The sequence below is a fragment of the Gobio gobio genome, assembly GCF_949357685.1.
Source record: "Gobio gobio genome assembly, chromosome: 9".
Classification (NCBI taxonomy): domain Eukaryota; kingdom Metazoa; phylum Chordata; class Actinopteri; order Cypriniformes; family Gobionidae; genus Gobio; species Gobio gobio.
Genome location: NC_137115.1, coordinates 5,141,196 through 5,161,691, shown reverse-complemented (window position 1 = coordinate 5,161,691; position 20,496 = coordinate 5,141,196). Strand labels below are relative to the sequence as shown.

Genomic DNA, 20,496 nt, shown 5'->3' with positions numbered 1-20,496 from the left:
CTGTGTATGTTGTCAGAGAAATTTCGTTAAGATATAATGTCTTCTACAGTGGCAAAACCTCTGATCTGGGTCTCAGGAGGATATTTCTGTCTCGTGAAGAGTGGCATTTATATTTAGATGTCAATTCTGAACCTTTGCAGCATGCAATTGGCCGTCGGTTCTCTTAGCAACAATAGTTTTATTCAATGGATGTTACAGACTGTAGCCTCGAAAGCGAGTCAAGATCGCTACGATCACTAAAATGCTGTTGCTTTGTCAGTTCATCGCAATCTCACAAAGTTATGTTATAAAAAATTAGTTGTCAACAATAAATCTCTTACTTACATCGTGTCTTGACTTTGTTTGTTAATGAGAGGTTTCGTGAGCCTGCATTAACTCAGCACTGAATAGCCTAAAAACTCTGGCGTTTTGAGCGGTGAGATTCTGATCGCGTTCCAGAGAGCAACAACTACCTGTGATTGGCTACATTACGCTGCGAAAACATGCTGTAAATAGATGCATTTAACGCTCTCCTGAGCTTGGACACATTTGCAAATCTGCCAAATCTATTTTGCCAATATTATTATATCAACTGAGGGTGCTTTTGCTTGCGTTTGAGGGTGCTTAGCACCCCCGTAGAACCGGGCCTGGTTGAATCCACTATTGTTTTATACAGAATTGTTATAGTCTATACAGAATTGAATGCAATTACATCAGAAGTAACTGTAGTTAAAGTAAATCAGGGGGAAATTAATTAAAGTACAGTAATGAATTGCTTAGTAGTGCATTACACCCAACACTGGTCAAGCCCTACCAAGACAGTTTGGTTTCAAGATACAATTTGGGTCCCTCGATCAATGTAATATAAGTGTTTTTATAAGTGTAAGTCTGAATGCTTAGAAGAGTGACAGCACTCGTCTTCAACAAGCAAATTGAGATGTCATTCAAGTCCATAGTGTACTGAAGTGCAACACTGAGAGTTAGGAGGATTGTTCAAAACCTGAAATTTCGATAAACAGACCCTACTAGCGACAGCAAGAGTTCAGAACGAAGCGAAAGGCTCTTTTGTTCAAATGTGTGTGGTGTGTGAGTTTTAGGATTCATATCTAAAATATAACACATTTTCCTACTGAATATAAATATGCATGCCGTTCGTTGAGATGAACACAAATCCGCAGCACATCCCACAAAATCCATAGACTAATGCTTCATTTTAATTTGAGCAAAGTAGACATTTCTAACACACGTCCTAATTCATTTGAGTCACTAAGCATCTTCTAAAGGCACTAATGCTAATTAGAACATAAAAAAGCCTTTTTTATACCAAAACAATCCATCCCTCCAATACATTAAACATTTATTTTCTGCACATTTCTTTCTGTTGGCTGGCAAGAAGATGGAAGCAGAATGACCTAATTACGGCCGTCATGAGGATGCATAATTTCATCTCACCCTTCATTCTCATATTCGCCCAGGGATAATTGGTATCACACTGTAAAACACACATTGCCCCTTTGCAAATCCTCATTAGAAAACAATGCATTGGCTCCTTTCAGCTAATTTATTTGTCACAATCGCCAGAGAGCTGATGTACTCCCTCCTACACAAAGACACACGCGTTTATTAAGTTTGCTTTAGTGCGCTTTAAATGATAACAATCATCATTTATCAGAGCGCGCATATTCCTATAACAGTGCTGGGAGCAAGTGGACGTAAGAAGTCATTACAATATATAAAGGAAGAGAAACCTCCACTGGCACTGAGAACATTTGTCAAGATTTACACATTCATAACGTTCAGCGGGTGCTGAAATACTGGATCATATAACGGCGGCTTTCATAAGAGGTGAGACAACTGTAAAATAGAGAAGCAATTTCCCATTTCCTCATTACGAACCTCAGCAAAATGGGTTGAAATATATTTGCCATTATTTTAGGGGGACAATGAAATAACTAACTGCTTAATTTAGTTCTTGTGAGACTTTTGCAATATTCTTTTCAAGGTCGTGTATCTATATAGGCATAACATTATGACCACCTTCCTAATATTCTGTCGGTCCCCCTTTTGCTGCCAAAACGGCCTTGACCCGTCGAGGAATGGACTCCACTTGACCCCTGAAGGTGTGCTGTGGTATCTGGCACCAATATGTTAGTGGCAGATCCTTTAAGTTCTGTAAATTGTGAGGTGGGGCCTCCATGGATTGGACTTGTTTGTTTAGCACATCCCACAGATGCTCGATTGGATTGAGATCTGGGGAATTTGGAGGCCAAGTCAACACCTCAAACTCATTGTTGTGCTCCTTGAACCATTCCTGAACCAGAGAGAAAGAGGCAACAGCCACCAGGGACGCACACGTACCCGATGTAAAAGAAAATGTGATTCATCAGACCTGATACTCACGTGCCCACTGTTGCCGCTTTCGTCAATGGACAGGGGTCAGCATGGGCACCCTGACTGGTCTGTGGCTATGCCGCCCCATAAGCAACAAACTGTGATGCACTGTTTGATCACACGGGTCAGCCTTTGCTCCCCACGTGCATCAATGAGCCTTGGCCGCCCATGACCCTGTCGCCGGTTCATCACTGTTCCTTCCTTGGTCCACTTTTGATAGAGACTGACCACTGCAGACTGGGAACACCCCACAAGAGCTGCAGTTTTGGAGATGCTCTGACCCAGTTGTCTAAACATCACAATTTGGCCTTTGTCAAACTCACTCAAATCCCTACACTTGCCCATTTTTCCTGCTTCTAACACATCAACTTTGAGGTCAAAATGTTCACTTTCTGCCTAATATATCCCACCAACTAACAGGTGATGAAGAGAAAATCAGTGTTATTCACTTCACCTGTCAGTGGTCATAATGTTATGCCTGCTATATATATATATATATATATATATATATATATATATATATATATATATATATATATATATATATATATATATATATATATATATATATATATATATATATATATATACACTTGGGGGGGGGGGGGTATTGGGGTTGCGTCATGTGCTTAAAATATGCCAGCCTGAATTAATGTAAATGACTATGAACACACACATGCACACACTATATTCAACGCCCAATGAAGCTTAATTATAAAGTTGATAGCACCCAATGATTAGTTAGCATGTCAATCAAACATGGGAAGGAAAGAGACGAAGCTGTGCAGTAATTGGCCATGAACGTCGGGGGCATTATAAATATTCATGTGTGTTCTGCAATTGCGGCTCTCTTCAGGGCTAAAGTGGCTGCGCTCTCGAGTATCTTTGCACCCTTCAAGTCTGGAGAGGGCATGTCGCCCGTTCCTTGACACGAATTAGCCCGGGCCAGACTTTATCAAATTGGGAGCGCTTAAAAACGCTGATTTGATAACCTCCTTCTCCCCAACTCATGCGCTCATATTGGCAGTTCATTGCATATGAGTGACCATGAACCACAGGTTGAAATTAGTTTGAACAGGGGTATTTATGAGGCTAATATTTATTTATTTGGGACGAAGCCTTGAAGTACATTATGTCCTAACGAAGCTGACAGTGTTGTCGAACATTTGGAGGTATCTTGGCTATACCCACCAGTTTCTTTCAGTGTCCCATATTGAACTTAAGGGTGGTATCGACCATAGATATACATAATAAAGGCTAGATGTCTCGTGCACGCTGCTGGCCAATGGAGGTCGACGTCCGCACCTGGCGGCCATTTTGTCACAGGCAGCTCGCTCACTCGTAACATTGTTTTCATGGGTGCTTGCACTTTTTAAATAACCATAACTTGCTCAATTTTCTACCGATTTTCAAACTGTTTGGTTTGTTATAAACGTCAGAGATGTAGTTATGACACTGCATAGCCTACTTATGGAAAATGATTCATAATTTGTTCAAGCATCCATAATTATAGCCACGTTAATAACGTTTGTAAGAAATCAAACCATTTGTAAATCCGTCAAGATTTCAGTGAGATAAGAGTATTTGTGTCCATGCAGATCACTCCTAACATCAGGTACCACAGAGCCCTGCCTGTGACAAGATGGCCGCCGGTGATGACGTTAGAGACTCTGCCATAAGACATCTAGCCTTTATTATGTCTATCTATGGTATCAACTGTTTACACCTTGATCTGAGCGTCAGGTTTGGTGACAGTGCCTCCTAGTGGTTAGAACATCTTAAAATCTAATAATGTTGTTTGGTATGGCATATTTTTGTAGGCCAAAACCCGGAAATGATTTGCATTTTAGCATTTACGGTTCCATTGTCCTATAGTCAATGGATTTTTTGAATGGGTTTTTGGCTAAATGTCTGAAATGATGTCTGTGGTGAACACAAGCTCAAGATATTTTCCAGGGTTCCAGGGTTATGCAAACTTCCAGGTTGACCTACAAAATATGTCATCAGTAGTCTACAGCGCTCTCTTTGGCCTAAATTTATAATCTCTTTAATCCACTTCTTGCCATTTTGAATTTAACGTGAACTGTTGTATTTAGTGTATTGAAACAATACATATGTAGCCTTGAAATCTAGACGCATATAATTTGATATATGCAGCCAGATATAATTTGCAGCCAGGGTCGTCTAGCAACTCTCCGTTGGCTTGCGAGCTGGAAAAACCAAACTCTGGTCAGGCCAATCACATCGTGATTAGAGTAGGTGGGCGGGTTTAACATAATGACGGCAGAGTTGCCGCGGTTCTGCGTGCTACTCGTAAACAAAGAAGCTGGCGAACAGCGGTCTTTCGAATCGGCTTTGGCCGCGACTCTGGGAGACTTGTAGTTAAGCTTTTCTTTGAGAAAAGAACAAAGAACGGCACTGAAGTCATTCTTAAGAAAGGAAGATATGTTCGGACTTCACCTTCTTCGTTGCTCTGGTTGGTTGTAGCGCTATCCTATTGCATGCAGATGGAATTTGAATGACAACCGTTTATCCCGCCTCTCGGATTGAGCCCTGCCAATGGTGAGTTCCCAGACCCAACATCTTTTTCTTCAGCTAGTCCTCCTTCAAATTCTGTTGAGTTTGGCATGAACCTTATTTCAGGATTTGATGTTTTAAATCTGGTCTCTTTGGCATCGGGCCATTTTGACTTCTGGTTGTGTGTTTGAAGCATCTCTTTTGTCATGGAACGTTTTGCTTTGAGCTTTAGTGAATGCAGGACATGTTTGACCTTGTACTTATTTGCTTGAATATTTTATTGATCGTTTTTTTGGGGAAGATAATAGCTGGTGCTAATAAAATAATTGCACAGTTTGCTACACTTGATTGCTTTGTTGATGTTCAAGATATTTACTTTGCTTTATTCATTTTCAAAAAAGGTTTCATAGTGGAAATAAATACATGTGGCTAAACTTGATCACAGCGTGAACTGATTTTATGAATATGATTATTTTCTGAAAGAAAACAAGTGAGATAAAAAAATGAAATGGACATGGACATAAATATAATCTGTTTGTCTATTTGTTATTGTACATTTTTATGACTTAGAAATCAATTTACCTGTGCAGAAATAACATTTATCAAAAAAGGATCTAACGACTACTACTACTACTAATAATAATAAATAAACAATAAGGAAAACAATATATATTTATCAACAAAAGAAAGGTATGAATGGTAAATGTGGAACATTAAAATATATATTAAATATATTTTTGGAAAAAAAAAGGTATAATAAGGTGAGTTTATACAAATATCTGATAAAAAATGTCAAATATGAGTTTTAAGGGATCCAATTTTTGACTACAGGGGGACTTTAATAATGTATGATATCTGTATGGGAAAGCATGACTAAAATACAAAGTAAGAAGCAGTGAAATATTTACATAATTATTGATGTCAGCACAGCTCTTGCCCAAGTAAAAAAAAAAAAAACATTTTAATGAGATGAAAACCGACACATGGACTGAGATTAGGACTAGATTAAGAGATTAAACGTTTGAATGGTTTGGGTGGGTGGGTGCCGGACGGGTGATGAAACACTTTGGGCTGCAGGTGTGCGAAGGAAGATGTGTGAATAAATAACAGCTTTCTGACGTCCAACCTGCGTAAGTGTGAGTTTTCATACAGCTACTGTTTCTTGGCCACTGAGACAGACCCTTTTAAAAAACTGTGAAGTGAACTGCTGTGACCCTTAAACATCACTGATTCGTTGCAAATGTTCCAAAGGACAAAGAAAGGACAAGTCCAATGGAGACTGTTATTAAGATCAATTTAATGTCAATTACAGGTTACTGTAGAGCAGCACAAGTTGTGAAAATAATAAGATATTAAGTTGCTTGTTGCCAAGGAATTGTCTTTTTTTTATTTTCTTGAACATTCTGCCTTTGCCCTGAAAATGTAACTTTTATTATTTAACTGTTATTATAGAGTAGGTGTTTTGGTGTACATAAATAGACCAACACAGAGCTGAGCTGTAATATAATGTCTGTTCGTTTCGCTGTAATGTGAATCAGACCAACAAAGTGGGCTTAATTCTGAAATTGACAGACTCAATCCATCCCTTTTTATGCTCAAATTGTATTAAGCCACATTTGTGTGGTTTGGGGACTCGGATATGTAGGACAAATCATAATCGAGAAGAGAATTGCAATATTCAGAGCTTAATGAAGTCCGCCGCCCACCTGCAACGGCATTATTTCTATATCCCGATGTGGATTACGTTCTGAGAGAGATTCTTTTGGCTGGCAGCCTGTAGCATCTACAGACGGGCAGATCTTTGAAGAACTTGAATATCACAGAGAAAAAAAATCACCTCATCTCATCAACAGAGACAGCAGCCGGAACATGATCGCCTGCTTCACGACAGGCATGAAAACTACATGTATATATATATATATATATATATATATATATATATATATATATATATATATATATATATATATATATATATATATATATATATATATATATATATATATATATATATATATATATATATATGTATGTGTACAGTATATACCGATCAGGCATAACATTATGCCAACAGCCCTGACCTGTCAAGTTCTACCCATAGTGCATCCTGGTGCCATGTGTTCCCAAGGTACTGTAAGTGACCCGTTTAAAAGAAACCGTGATTTGGCAGACCAGGCCACCTTCTTCCATCTTGGTCCAGTTCCGATGTTCACGTGCCACTGTTGGTGCTTTCGTCAGTGGACAGGGGTCAGCATGGGCACCCTGAATGGTCTGCGGCTATACCGCCCCATACGCAACAAACTGCGATGCACTGTGCATTCTGACACCTTTCTATCAGAACCAGCATTAACTTCTTAAGCAATTTGAGCTCCACGTCTGTTTGATCAGACCATACAGGCCAGCCTTCGCTCCACATGTGCATCAGTGAGCCTCGGACACCCATGACCCTGTCGCCGGTTCATCACTGTTCCTTCCTTGGGGCACTTTTGATAGAGACTGACCACTGCAGACCGGGAACACCCCACAAGAGCTGCAGTTTTGGAGATGTTCTGACCCAGTCGTCTAGCCATCACAATCTTGACAAACTCGCCCAAATCCTTACGCTTGCCCATTTTTCCTGCTTCTAACACATCAACTTTGAGGACAAAATGTTCACTTGCTGCCTAATATATCCCACCCACTAACAGGTGATGAAGAGAAAATCAGTGTTATTCACTTCACCAGTCATAATGTTATTCCTGATTGGTTTATATTATATTATATATATTACTATTTTTATTATTTTTGTGGCCAATGTGTGACCAGCTTGCAACAAAACTTAAAAAACGAGGTCTTCCCCGACTTCCTATATATTTGCTCTCCAAGACTGCATTTATTTGAAAATACAGTAAAAATTGTAATATTATAAAATGTTATTACACTCTAAATTGGTTTTCTATGTTAATATACAGTATTTTAAAAGTTAACTTAAAAAAACTACTACTAAATAAATAAATACTGATCCCAAGTTTTTAAACAGTTAATTATTTTTAAAAGCCATTTAATGTTATTAACAAAAATATAAGTAGATTATATATAAAAACATAACATATATAACATATGGGACTTTATTTTACAGTCCTCTTATTACAGTTATTACAATAACTGGGTAATAACTATGTACTAACCCTGAACCTACACCTAGACCTAATTTTAACCCATGTATTTAACGTATAATACCAAGTATTTTCTTAGGTAAGTACTCTGTACGTACACGTACTGTAAAGTAAAGTGCACCCAACATGTAACCATGGCCATTAATTTAATCTAACAGTTGGGGGGGACAGTAAACAAAAAATATCTAAAAAGAGCTATTTTTGAAGTGGACACAAATAACACAGCCAACATTGTACTACATGTAAGGATATGTGTTGCATTTTTTCAGAAAAATTATCTCATGTCCGTTTTTCTTTTCTCTGTCATTTTATCTGGCCAACAACACAAAGCAATAGTTGTTTAAATATGAATTATCGGTTCACCACACGGTAATATAATTATTATATTATCTTGACCAACACAGTGAAAGATCTACAATATTAGTCTAATATCAGTTCACACATGGGCTTATCGCCGTGTAAGTTGTAATGGGTGAATTACAACAAGCTACCAAACAAATCACTAAAATATTGGACTATTGGAAAATACATCAATATCACAATTTTTTGTCATTGCTAATTTATTAATAACTCAGCATTGTCTGTATTAAAGAGAAATAAAATCACTTTTAAAGTTTAAAGTAAATAAAACAGCCTTAACAGACCCAGTTCCACAACTACTGAACCAAACCACTGTGAGGCAAGAGGTGTGTGTGTGTGGGGTGGGGGGGGGGGGGGCATTTTTTTTGCCCCGTTTGCATTATTATTGTTTTCTACTTACACAATTATTTTAAGTATATATCATTATATTATTTATAATACACAATGTAGTTTTTATTGACATTTTTAAGGGGGGACAACCCTCAGATTTGACCCTCAGAACCCCCCAATTTACGCCTAGGCTTGTAACATACTGTATATTTTTGTAGCTTATAACTACTTATTTTACTACAGTTCAAAAGAACAGCTTGACTGTCGCCTAACTATAAATAAGTTGCTTGTATCTTTGGAAGCTATATTTTTAGTAACTTCCCATTCATTAATAAGAACTGTATTATTTTTGGTGGCATTACTCATCCTTCGCTGGCGTTCTCGTCTTCTCTGAGCTATCTGTCGCATCTCGGGTTAAAAGGCCTGCATATGAAGGAGTCTGAAGAGAAGGCCACGTCTCCTCTTACACTCAAGCAGGTGAGTTCATGAATCTATGGATCTCTGAGAATATTCACCTCTGACTGCTATATAAAGGCAGTGTGTGCCTCTGATGCAGGTAAGTGGCTATAGAAAAATCTGTGCAAAATGAACAAGGTTAAAGGTACATTGACTCTAGAACTTTATTAACTTTTTTTGCCTACATCTATAGCCTGGGAGAAATGCATTAGCTTTGTAAAGAAAACGGTGCTCGCTTATTGAATGTATTTCAAATACGCAATCAACTGAGCAATCTACAGAAAGATCAAATATTTCAGAATTTCCAAAGCATGTCTCTTCACCGAAGTGTAGCAGTAAATTACTCTTGTCACATGTGTGTGTGTGTTTCATTAGTTCTGCAGGTCTGGCTGTGTTGTGTGTCGCTGTGGCGCTTCTGGGGTTCTCATGCCGTTCCTCTGGACTGCAAGGACGAGACCGGATCTCTCACCCACTGTACTTCAATCTCCCAAGAGAAACTTCTAGATCGTGTCATCCAACATGCCGAGCTCATCTACCGTGTCTCTGAAGAGTCATGCACTCTTTTTGTGAGTGAACCCTCTCTGTCAATCAACCGAAGTTTATTGATCTGTTAACTTAAAGGGTTAGCCCATGATTTACTCACCCTCAAGTCATCCTAGGTGTAGATGGCATTCTTCTTTCAGACGAATACAATCTGAGTTATATTAAAAATGCCTGGCTCTTCCAAGCATTATAATGGCAGTAATAGTTGCTCTGTTTTTGAAGTCCATAAAAGTGCATCTATCCATCATATAACTGCTCCACACGGCTCCGGGGGGTTAATAAAGGCCTTCTGAAGCAAAGTGGCGCGTTTCTGTAAGAAAAATATCCATATTTAAAACTTTATTGACTAAAATAACTTCTGGCGGAAAGCCGTACACTTCCGACTTGCGCTAAATGCATATGTACGTTGGAGATGGCGGTCCAGTGGGTTAAACCATGGAACTGATATGCAGAAGGTTGATGGTTCGATCCCAGCGGTCACCACCAGTGTGTCCTTCAGCAAGGCACTTTACTCCACGTTGCTCCAGGGGGATTGTCCCAAAGCACTGTAAGTCCCTTTGGATTAAAGCGTCTGCCAAATGTAAATGTATAGAAGCATCTCAAGCTTTGACGCCTCTCGTGGATAGCCCTCAAGCCCCTCTTCTCTTATATTGAAATCCTCCGCCATTTCTCTTTAAAAATTCTCGTTTTAGACTCTAATTCATGACCGGTGTTTTGTTTTGCTCTATCCTCTGCGCTTCTGCGTTCGTCAATACACATGCGTCAAGGGTCAATGGTTACTCTTTCGCCGTAAATCGATGTGTGCGGCAATCCGCCGGAAGTTAGTTATTTTAGTCTATAAAGTTTTAAATATGGATATTTTTTCTTACACAAACGCCCCACTTCGCTTCAGAAGGCCTTTATTAAACCCTCCCGGTGCCGTGTGGAGCAGTTTAATGATGGATAGATGCACTTTTATGGACTACACAAACGAGGCAACCATTCACTGGCATTATAATGCTTTGATTAGCCAGGACTTTTTTAATATAACTCAGATTTTATTCGTCTGAAAGAAGAATGTCATATACACCTAGGATGACTTGACAGTGAGTAAATCATGGGCTAATATTCATTTTTGGATGAACTATCCCTTTAAGTCTTCATTACATATTCACTGTGCAGCACTACAACATATGAAATGATTTATGACGGCATATTAAAGCTAAATATCTGCATGCTTTTGGTCACACTTTATTTTGATGGTCCCTCATAGACATTCTTTTGACTGTAAATAGTGTTGCACCTACGCTAACACTTATTGGAGTATTAGTTGAGTATTATGCTGCGTTCCAGGCAGGTTTTTGAGCCCGTAAGTTATGACTTCAAAACACGACTCACGACTTTGTAGCGTTCCAGGCAAAGTCACGCCAAACTGCCTAAGCGCAAATGAATTGTATTAGCTAGATGTAAACAAAGCATGGTGGACCGTACGGGGCTTATGCTCATTTACAATCATTTATATTGCCAAAGGTGCGTACTCCTTGCTTATTTGAGGGAAACGGAGGCGACAAAAATGGCGCATAAGGCAAGAGAAGATGTTATTCCTTTTATGTTGTGTTATTTGTGTACGAATTTCATAAACACTACATCCGTAGGGGCTGCCATTGTTGTTTCGCGGGCTATGTGACTGGGAGTACACCGATCTAGTATGAGTTCACGGGTGGGAGGTCATTGAAGAAGGTTGGAAAAACACGGGTTACGGGTTTTACGGGTAAATAGGGCCTATAGTCAGTAGAATGTCTGTTTTGGGATAGTAAGAAGACAGTCTACTAATACCAATGACTGCTAGTTGACATATATATGCAACAGAATGTCTAAAGGGGACTTTCAAAATAAAGTGTAACCTGTTTTTTTAACACAGAATCAGATAACCAATTTCATTTCATCTCATCAGCTGAGATATTATTAGCCAGACTGATAGCAAGTTTTCTTTCATTTAATGTCATTATTCTGTCTCATTTAATCAACCTTGCCTCATCATTGCCGGCTGTGTGCATGACTTTGAATTAATGAGACTATAATCTTAATGAATAATCAGACTCATTATAAACACTGTGAGATGCCTATCAGTCTTGTTAGATTATTTCACCGTTCTTAGGTGCATTGTCTCTTTGCGGTGGGAAAACATGCAGAGAACAGTGGTATAATTTCATTTCTCATTCCAAATCTCTATTCAGATATTAATAAGGAAGGCCCGAAGTGGTGTGAGTGAACTATTGGTACTGCTCTGAAACTCTTAAGATAGTCAAAATGCATGCGGCCTAGATGACACATTCACAACCCTTAAAACAGATAAAGGAACACTGCATCCACCCTTGTTACTGTGTGTCCGACAGGAGGAGATGTTTGTCCCGTACCCTCTGCTTGCTTTGAGGAATCAGGGAGGAAACACGTGCCACAGCAAGCCCTTCCCGATCCCAGGCTCCAAGAGCGAGATTCAGCAGATATCGGTGAGGAGATGGGAGTGGGTCGCAAAGTTACAAAGTTATACAAACTATATAGCTGTTTTTAAAAAACAAACAAAATTGAGCTCTTTCGTGTATTTTTAATGTCAAAAACAAAATTATGTCAAAATGTCAGTTCAAGTGACAGTCGGTTATGTAATGCTTAAATGCTTAATGTATTACAATTTAACTAAACTCATTCAATTTTAGGAGACTAAAACTAGACTAAAACTAAAAACAATTCAGGTGACTAAAACATGACTAAAACTAAATGGCATTTTAGTCAAAAGACTATGACTAAAACTAAATCAAAATTCGCTGTCAAAATTAACACTGCTCTTGAGTCTATAAAGCCCAAAGTATAGCTATTTATTTTGTTTTCAACCAAGCCTGCAGCACTCCAGTTAGAAACTGAAGCCGACTTGTCTCGATCGCCCCCAGGTGGTTGGTCCCAGTATAGCTCATAACCCCAGATTTTTGGGAGGAGATTAGAGCTTTAGCTTTAATTTCTACATTCCCATAACTGTTTATTTCACACCGACATAATGAATTGTTCTGCATCTGCGAGAGTGTGGGCGGGTTTTTGATATAGCGGCTCTACTTCGTGCTCTCTACTGCGCAGACTCTGGTCCCAAATCTGCGCAAGATATTCGGACCTCCGAAGGCTTCACTTTTCTTAAGCTGAAGCGAATGAAGTCGCGTCGTCCATATTTTTTTACAGTCTATCTTTTCTACACGTACACTAGCGTGTGTGTACAGTCGACGTGGCCTTTCAAATTATACTCCATTTTATAGCGTGCGCAAACTCAGGTGGTCGACACGTGCTTTAGAAAGTTTAATCTATGTCCAGTGTCTGCGCTATTATTTGTGTTCTTTGTATTCTTTTAATATAAAGTTGAGGCTATCTCATAACCCCTTTCACACAAGCGCCTGTCAATGCGGGCGCCTGTTGTTGTTGCAGTCTCCGGTATGTTTTGTTGTTGTTCCGTGTCTTTAGTTTTGCTTTCTACTGTGAAACAACTTTGTGGAACAAAATTCAAACAAATTCACTGCACATGTGCAACCTGTGACTAGCTGGCCTCCATTACACTTACACACTGCAAAACACTGCCATTGGCAGATTTCTTTCTCATTTGTGTGTTCGTTTGTTTTTGTGATTTATGAGGACACAAGTTTGTATAATGACACAGGTATTACACTGGTATTACGACATAAACATGAAATATGATGACATTTCATATGTCCTCAAATTTAAAATAGCTTTAAAAACATACTAAACAATGTTTTATTAAAAATGTAAAAATGCAGAATGTTTCCTGTGATGGGTAGGTTTAGGTCGGGGTAGGGGTAGTGTGTGTGTGTGTGTGTGTGTGTGTGTGTGTGTGATGGGTAGGTTTAGGGGTAGGGGTAGTGTAGGGGGATAGAATGTACAGTTTGTACAGTATAAAAACCATTACGCCTATGGAGAGTCCTCACTTAGATAGCAAAACAAACCTGTGTGTGTGTGTGTGTGTGTGTGTGTGTGTGTGTGTGTGTGTGTGTGTGTGTGTGTGTGTGTGTGTGTGTGTGTGTGTGTGTGTGTGTGTGTGTGTGTGTGTGTGTGTGTGTGTGTGTGTGTGTGTGTGTGTGTGTGTGTGTGTGTGTGTGTGTGTGTGTTTTAATTTTACACATTTTTCAGTTTTTTTGTTTTGTTGCTTCAGACACTTGAGAGTACATCTACATGCTTAAAACTGTAAGCATACATCTAACAAAATGTAAGAAGGTTTACATGTAAAAACATAATAACAATTAGCCAATGGCGTGACAAAAATAACTTAATTCAGTGTATAATTTTGCATCCCAAGTAAATTAATCATGTTTTAGGGTCACTTAGATATTTTGACTGGGAAATAAGACAAAATACAAAAATATTACATTTTTAGAAAAATAAACAAATATTTAATTACATTTATTTATTTAACTGGTATTATTCTTGAAAGGCCACATGAATTGAGAATAAGCGGGTTGATCTTCTTCATTCACGCATTTCAATACAGGTTAAGCGTTCACTAGCGAGCGTTCACTTGAACCATGTTTTCCAGCTCTGAACAAATGAACTCTGTTTAACTGGTATTGTGCGAAAGACTGCGACAACATGCTGTCTTGTTCGTCTAATGCACTATTGTGTGACGGCTCTTTCAACTGAGAGACTAACCTTTCTTTAGAACAAAATTGCCTCTATCACCAAATAGGCTGTTTTCTTTTCAATACATCTTTTTTCCTCCACCTGCTGAAATAGATTTTAACACTCTCCACAAAGTGCTTTAGCTTCTTCCTAGGTAATGAGTCTTGTCACGCCACCACTGTACACAGCCAAAGTAGACACATATTTCCATTTGATTCAGACATTTTAGTCTGTGACAATTCATCTGGAGCTACAGTACATAAAAAGCATTGCAAGAACATTGAAAATGGATTACCTCCCATAACCTCGCCTTCACCGGGAGATTGTGCTTTATGAAGGATGTAGTCATGACTGTGTTTAGTCCGTTTTAAATTTTGAAGTCTGAGAATGTGGTCACATCATTTATTTCTTTATTTATTTGTTTGTTTATACCTGAGATCCACTTAAAATGTTAAGTCAAAATCCATTTTTTCCCCTGTGTCATTTCCACCTCTCTCTGACCTTTAATTTTAAACAGGACATTTGTTGCGCCTGTGCTGGTAAATGTCCTTTCCGCATGTGAAATCAGGGCTTGCAGGTTTCCTGTCAGGTCCAATATAGTTTCTGATGCCTCATCTTTCAATAACAGCCTCTTTGAAAAGTCTTCCGCATTGACACAGGTTCACAAAATAAATCCTGAAATGAAATGGTCAAGGTGAGGTGACCTCTTATCGCTTGTTGTTTGCAAACTGGATTTGTTTATATCTTTTTCTAGTGTTTAGAAATAATTCATCATGACTTTTGAGGGCTGGTTTCTGAACACCAAACATGATTCATTAATGTGTAAATGCGGGCATTTGTGTGTTAATGCATTTGTGCTTCTCAGAAGTTCAGAAAGTCAGAAGTTCAGAAAGAGATGTCTTTGCAGCTTACACTCTAAGGGCCCTATTTTAACGATCTGAGGGCATGGCGCAGGTGCAGTTTTTTTTTTTTTTTTTTTATCCACTTTTACTAGTTTAACAACGGAAAAAACAGTCGGCGATCAGAGTCTCATCTCCCATTCCCTTTAAAAGCCAGTTGCTCTTGCACTATGGCGGATTCGCTATTTACATGGAGGAATTTGCGAGTGGAAAGACTGTGTGTTTTTCCAAAAACGAACACTTCAAATCACTATTTATAACTAAAAAGTATCTAAAACTTGACAAGAAATAGTCCACCATGCCATCACACATGTTTTTCTTTTCTTTTCTTTTTTTACAACCAGATGGTGCTAATCTGCCTTCCAAAATTGGATTTGAATGGCTGAGTCTCTATTTTAACCTGAAATTGATTGAATTATTTATTTAATTAATGAACTGCATTAATTAAAATAAATAATAAAAAAAATGAAATACTCTTTTTTATTATTATTTTCAATGGGAATAAATGGAAATTAATTACTGCATGAATATTAATTATTACCACAAAACGCTCTCAAAAGGCAAAATTAAAAAGAAAAAAATATTATTAAACAAAAATTAATTAGAATGATTTTACTGAAAAAACACAAGAGGTTACGTGACAGGTGTCTGGTCACACAGGTGTGATTCACAAATAAGGAGCACCAAAAACATGTCTTATTCTAGCTTAACACTTGAATGTCGTAAGTTTCATAAAAAAGCAACATTTTGAGCAAACAGCTGAGAAAATCACATGTTTTGTCAAAGACTACAACCAGATCAGATTCAGAATGATGATCAAACACAGATGGAGTAGATGGAGTCCATCAACACCCCAAAGCTTCACAGTCCTAGAGCTCGTCCTGGGACGATATTTCATTCAGTGACATTAGGCAGTATTGATTTGATTTATATGCTGATGATCACGTTATTTTACATATGCATATGATTACATATAATATCACTTGTTTCTGCATCTTCTTCGCCTGTGTTTTGATCAGGGCTGCGTCCGAAACCTGCAAAATGCTGTCTTGTACGTAATTTAATTCATTAAAACAACCATATTATAATTTATTTTCTTTTTAATTTAATTTCTATGAAAAGATTTCCCACAAAGTATGTGTTGTGTATTTTCTGGTAATCAAATGACGATAAAAGACATGAATTTAATTTATCTTCTAATTTAATTAAACATACTTTTTTTGTCAAAGTGCTACACAACTGAGCTTTGTAGCTAAGGTTAAAATTAAAACATGAAGAAAAATGTATTACTTAAAAATAAAGTTTTGATAATTTATTATTATTACATTAGTGTTAATATTATTATTACATTGAGACGTATCTAAATTCTACTGTACAACAGTGATGTATTTGTCTAGCCGAAGTTAGCCAAACTTTTATTTTGACGTGTTGCCCTAAAGACCTTTGAGTTTCTGAGTGTTTATGACATGGCGGTAGTTTTTCTCAAATGACAAGGTAAAATGCTCATAAAGTGACTCTCAGTGGCTCTGGAGATGATGTTTGTGTGTTCATATCTTCATATGAGTCGGCAAAGATGGAAACATGCAACCGACATGTGTGAGTGAGTGAGTGTGTGTGTGAGAGAAAGGTAAACCACTCGTATACGGCATTCATTCGCACAGAGACTATTTGAATAGTCTTTTTGCGGTTTAGTATTCACATACATTAGTCTATATCACCAGATGTGTCCTCAGGTACCGAAATTTGGTACAGATTGATTTAATGTGAAGCGGTACTCTGTAGTACTGACGTAATTCAGTCGGTGCCCTTAAAAGTACCGAGTTCGGTACCCAACCCTAGTTTCCCGAGATACCTTCATCTGATTGATTTTCGAAGGCAGCATATTTGTATCCTTCGCTGCCTTTGATATCCCACAATCCTGTGCTTTACATTCTGTGACAGTTGAGCTGGGGAAAAAGATGGTGTCCGAAAGTTGCGTTCACTGGTCAGTTTGTGTATAAATGTACGTTTTTTACCAACATTTTCCACTTCTGAGATCATTTCTAGCGAGAAATTACTCATTTTTATACAAATTCAATATTTGTTTAGTTCTCACCAAAGCTCTCTCTATTTCGCTGTAGATCATTAAACGGTTACACTGCCTAAGAAGTCTGTCCGAAATCAGTTTCGTGAGGTGCCTTTATGCACAAACACTGCCTTACAAGCCATTGTCTGATAAGGCAGCGAGGCAACGAGATAGGTTTTCGGACGCAGCCCAGGAGATTCTGTTCTCTTTCAGAAGATGCGTAATAGCGCCCCCTACTGTATAACAGTGAAAACACAGAAAGCCGGAAAGTGTAGTCAATGGCGGGGGAAGAGTTAATTTTAAACATGAATGAATGAAGGATACCGGTTAAAATGTGAACGGTACCCAACCTTACAGGAGACTGGAAGTGAAGCTAACATTAGATTCAGATGTACCTTAAAATGTGTCCTCCGAAGACAGCATTTTGCAGGTTTCAGACGCAGCCCTGATCAAAACACAGGCGAAGAAGATGCAGAAACAAGTGATATCATATGTAACATGTCATTTACCATTTTTAACAAATTTTATGAATTAAACTGCTACTCCCTCAGTGGAAAACATGAAATAACCCATTTAACATGAAAGTATTATGCAATCATGTAAGACACGTCTCCTTATACAGAACCTTTTGGCATAAAGCGCTCTTTAAAATGGAGTTGTTGTACAACCCCAAATCAGAAAAAGTTGGGACAGTATGGAAAACGCAAAAAAAAAAGAAGTTAATTCTAAATTTACTTTGACTTGTATTTCATTGCAGACAATATGAACACAAAATATTTCATGCTTTGTCTGGTCAACTTCATGTCATTTGTAAATATGCATCCTTTCCTGTCATTCAGACCAGCAACACATTTAAAAAAAAGTTGGGACAGGAGCAATTTAGGGCTAGTAATGAGGTAAAATGGTTAAATAATGATGTGATTTGAAACAGGTGATGTCAACAGGTGATTGTAATTATGATTTGGTACAAAAGCAGCATCCAAGAAAGGTCTAATCCTTTAGGAGCAAAGATGGGCCGAGGATTGCCAGTTTGCCCAACAAATACGTGAGAAAATTATTGAAATGTTTAAAAACAATGTTCCTCAAAGAAAGATAGGAAGAGATTTGGATATTTCACATTCAACAGTGCATAACATAATTAAAAGATTCAAGGAATCTGGAGGAATTTCGTTGCGTAAAGGACAGGGGCGCAAGCCTAAGCTGAACAACCGTGATCTCCGATCCCTCAGGCGGCACTGCATCAAGAATCGTCATTCATCTATAAGCGATATCACCACATGGGCTCAGGAATACTTTGGCAAACCTTTGTCAAGTACCACAATACGTAGTTACATCCACAAATGCCAGTTAAAACTGTACTGTGCCAAAAGGAAGCCCTATTTTAACAGTGTCCAGAAGCGCCGTCGACTTCTCTGGGCTCGGAGGCATCTGGGATGGACCATCACACAGTGGAAACGTGTACTGTGGTCAGATGAATCAGTATTTGAGGTATTTTTTGGGAGGAATGGACGCTGTGTGCTCCGGACCAAAGAAGAAAAGGATCATCCAGACTGTTACCAGCAACAAGTCTAAAAGCCAGGGTCTGTCATGGTATGGGGTTGTGTCAGTGCCCTTGGCAAAGGTAACTTGCACTTCTGTGAAGGCACCATTAATGCTGAAAAGTACATAGAGATTTTGGAGCATAATATGCTGCCTTCAAGAAGACATCTTTTCCAGGGACGTCCATGCATATTTCAACAAGACAATGCAAAACCATATTCTGCACACATTACAAAGTCCTGGCTGCGGAGGAAGAGGGTACGGGTACTTGACTGGCCTGCCTGCAGTCCCGACCTGTCTCCAATAGAGAATGTGTGGTGCATTTTGAAGCGCAAAATGCGACAACGAAGACCCCGTACTGTTGCCCACCTTAAGACTTGTTTGCAGGAAGAATGGGACAAAATTACACCTGAAACACTTCATCACTTGGTGTCTTCAGTCCCTAAACATCTTTTAAGTGTTGTGAAAAGGAATGGCAACATTACAAAGTGGTAAATGCTTTACTGTCCCAACTTTTTTTGAAATGTGTTGCAGGTCTGAATGACAGGAAAGGATGCATATTTACAAATTACATGAAGTTGACCAGACAAAACATGAAATATTTTGTGTTCATATTGTCTGCAATGAAATACAAGTCAAAGTAAATTTAGAAATCACTTCTTTTTTTTTATTGGCGTTTTCATTACTGTCCCAACTTTTTCTGATTTGGGTTGTAGTAGTCAATGCCCCTTTTGTACTTCTGAAGGTTACAGAATGTTGTCACAAACTCTTTTATGCGAAGAATAAATCAATGAACATTGGATTTTTCATAACTAGAGCCCTTTGTTGTCTTCGATGTGTTTTCTGCAGGATAAATGGCTGCTTCACTCGGTTCTGATACTGGTGCAGTCGTGGATGGAACCCCTGCTTTATCTGCAAACCACTCTTGATCGTTACGATGACGCCCCCGACGCCCTGCTCAACAAGACCAAGTGGGTGTCTGATAAACTGCTCAGCCTCGAGCAGGGGGTGCTGGTCCTCATCCGCAAGGTAAATCAATACCAACTCGGCATCTCTCACGAAGCAGCCTTGTGCGTGTGCGTCATTTCACGCTGGTTTCTCCCCAGATGCTGGACGAAGGGATTCTGACGTCCTCGTCCGTCATCGTGCAGACTCTGACCCCATACAACGGGCAGTCTCCGGAGGTGCTGGAGTCTGTCCTCAGGGACTACAACCTGCTCACCTGCTTCAAGAAGGACGCCCACAAGATGGAGACCTTCCTCAAGCTGCTCAAATGCCGTCAGAGCAACAAGCTCAGCTGTCTTTCTCACTAAACATGCTTCTGCTATGGAAAGAAAAAGCTTTATTTTGAAGAATCGAAAGCGCACGTTGAATTGGATTTCTTGCCCTAGTTAGCGAACATTAAATGAGACCCCTGAGTGTGAAAGAGATGTGCTTTAGCTTTCTGGATATGTACTGTAAACTGAAGGGGAATATGAGACGAAGCACACAATCTGCATATTATTGATTCCCTCCCTTCTCTTCCAAACTTGAGTCTGTTATGCAGACTCTTCTCAATGTCTCTCCGTGTCTCTGGAGTGTTTGCATGTTTTTTATTCTTTTAGTGGGGATAGTT

The 20,496-nt window shown here is 38.7% G+C and overlaps 1 protein-coding gene across 1 annotated transcript in view; it reads left to right on the top strand.

The window, feature by feature from the left end:
- Window positions 1-20,194, top strand: part of smtla (somatolactin alpha) — a gene marked incomplete at both ends in the record, with an annotated part of 45,910 nt that extends 25,716 nt beyond the window's left edge. Inside the window, 4 exons of the mRNA XM_079825287.1 lie at window positions 9,564-9,754; window positions 12,107-12,220; window positions 19,731-19,910; window positions 19,988-20,194. Of these exons, the coding sequence (XP_079681413.1) occupies window positions 9,564-9,754; window positions 12,107-12,220; window positions 19,731-19,910; window positions 19,988-20,194 (692 nt within the window). The remainder of the gene's footprint in view (window positions 1-9,563; window positions 9,755-12,106; window positions 12,221-19,730; window positions 19,911-19,987) is intronic.
- Window positions 20,195-20,496: the final 302 nt, after the last annotated feature.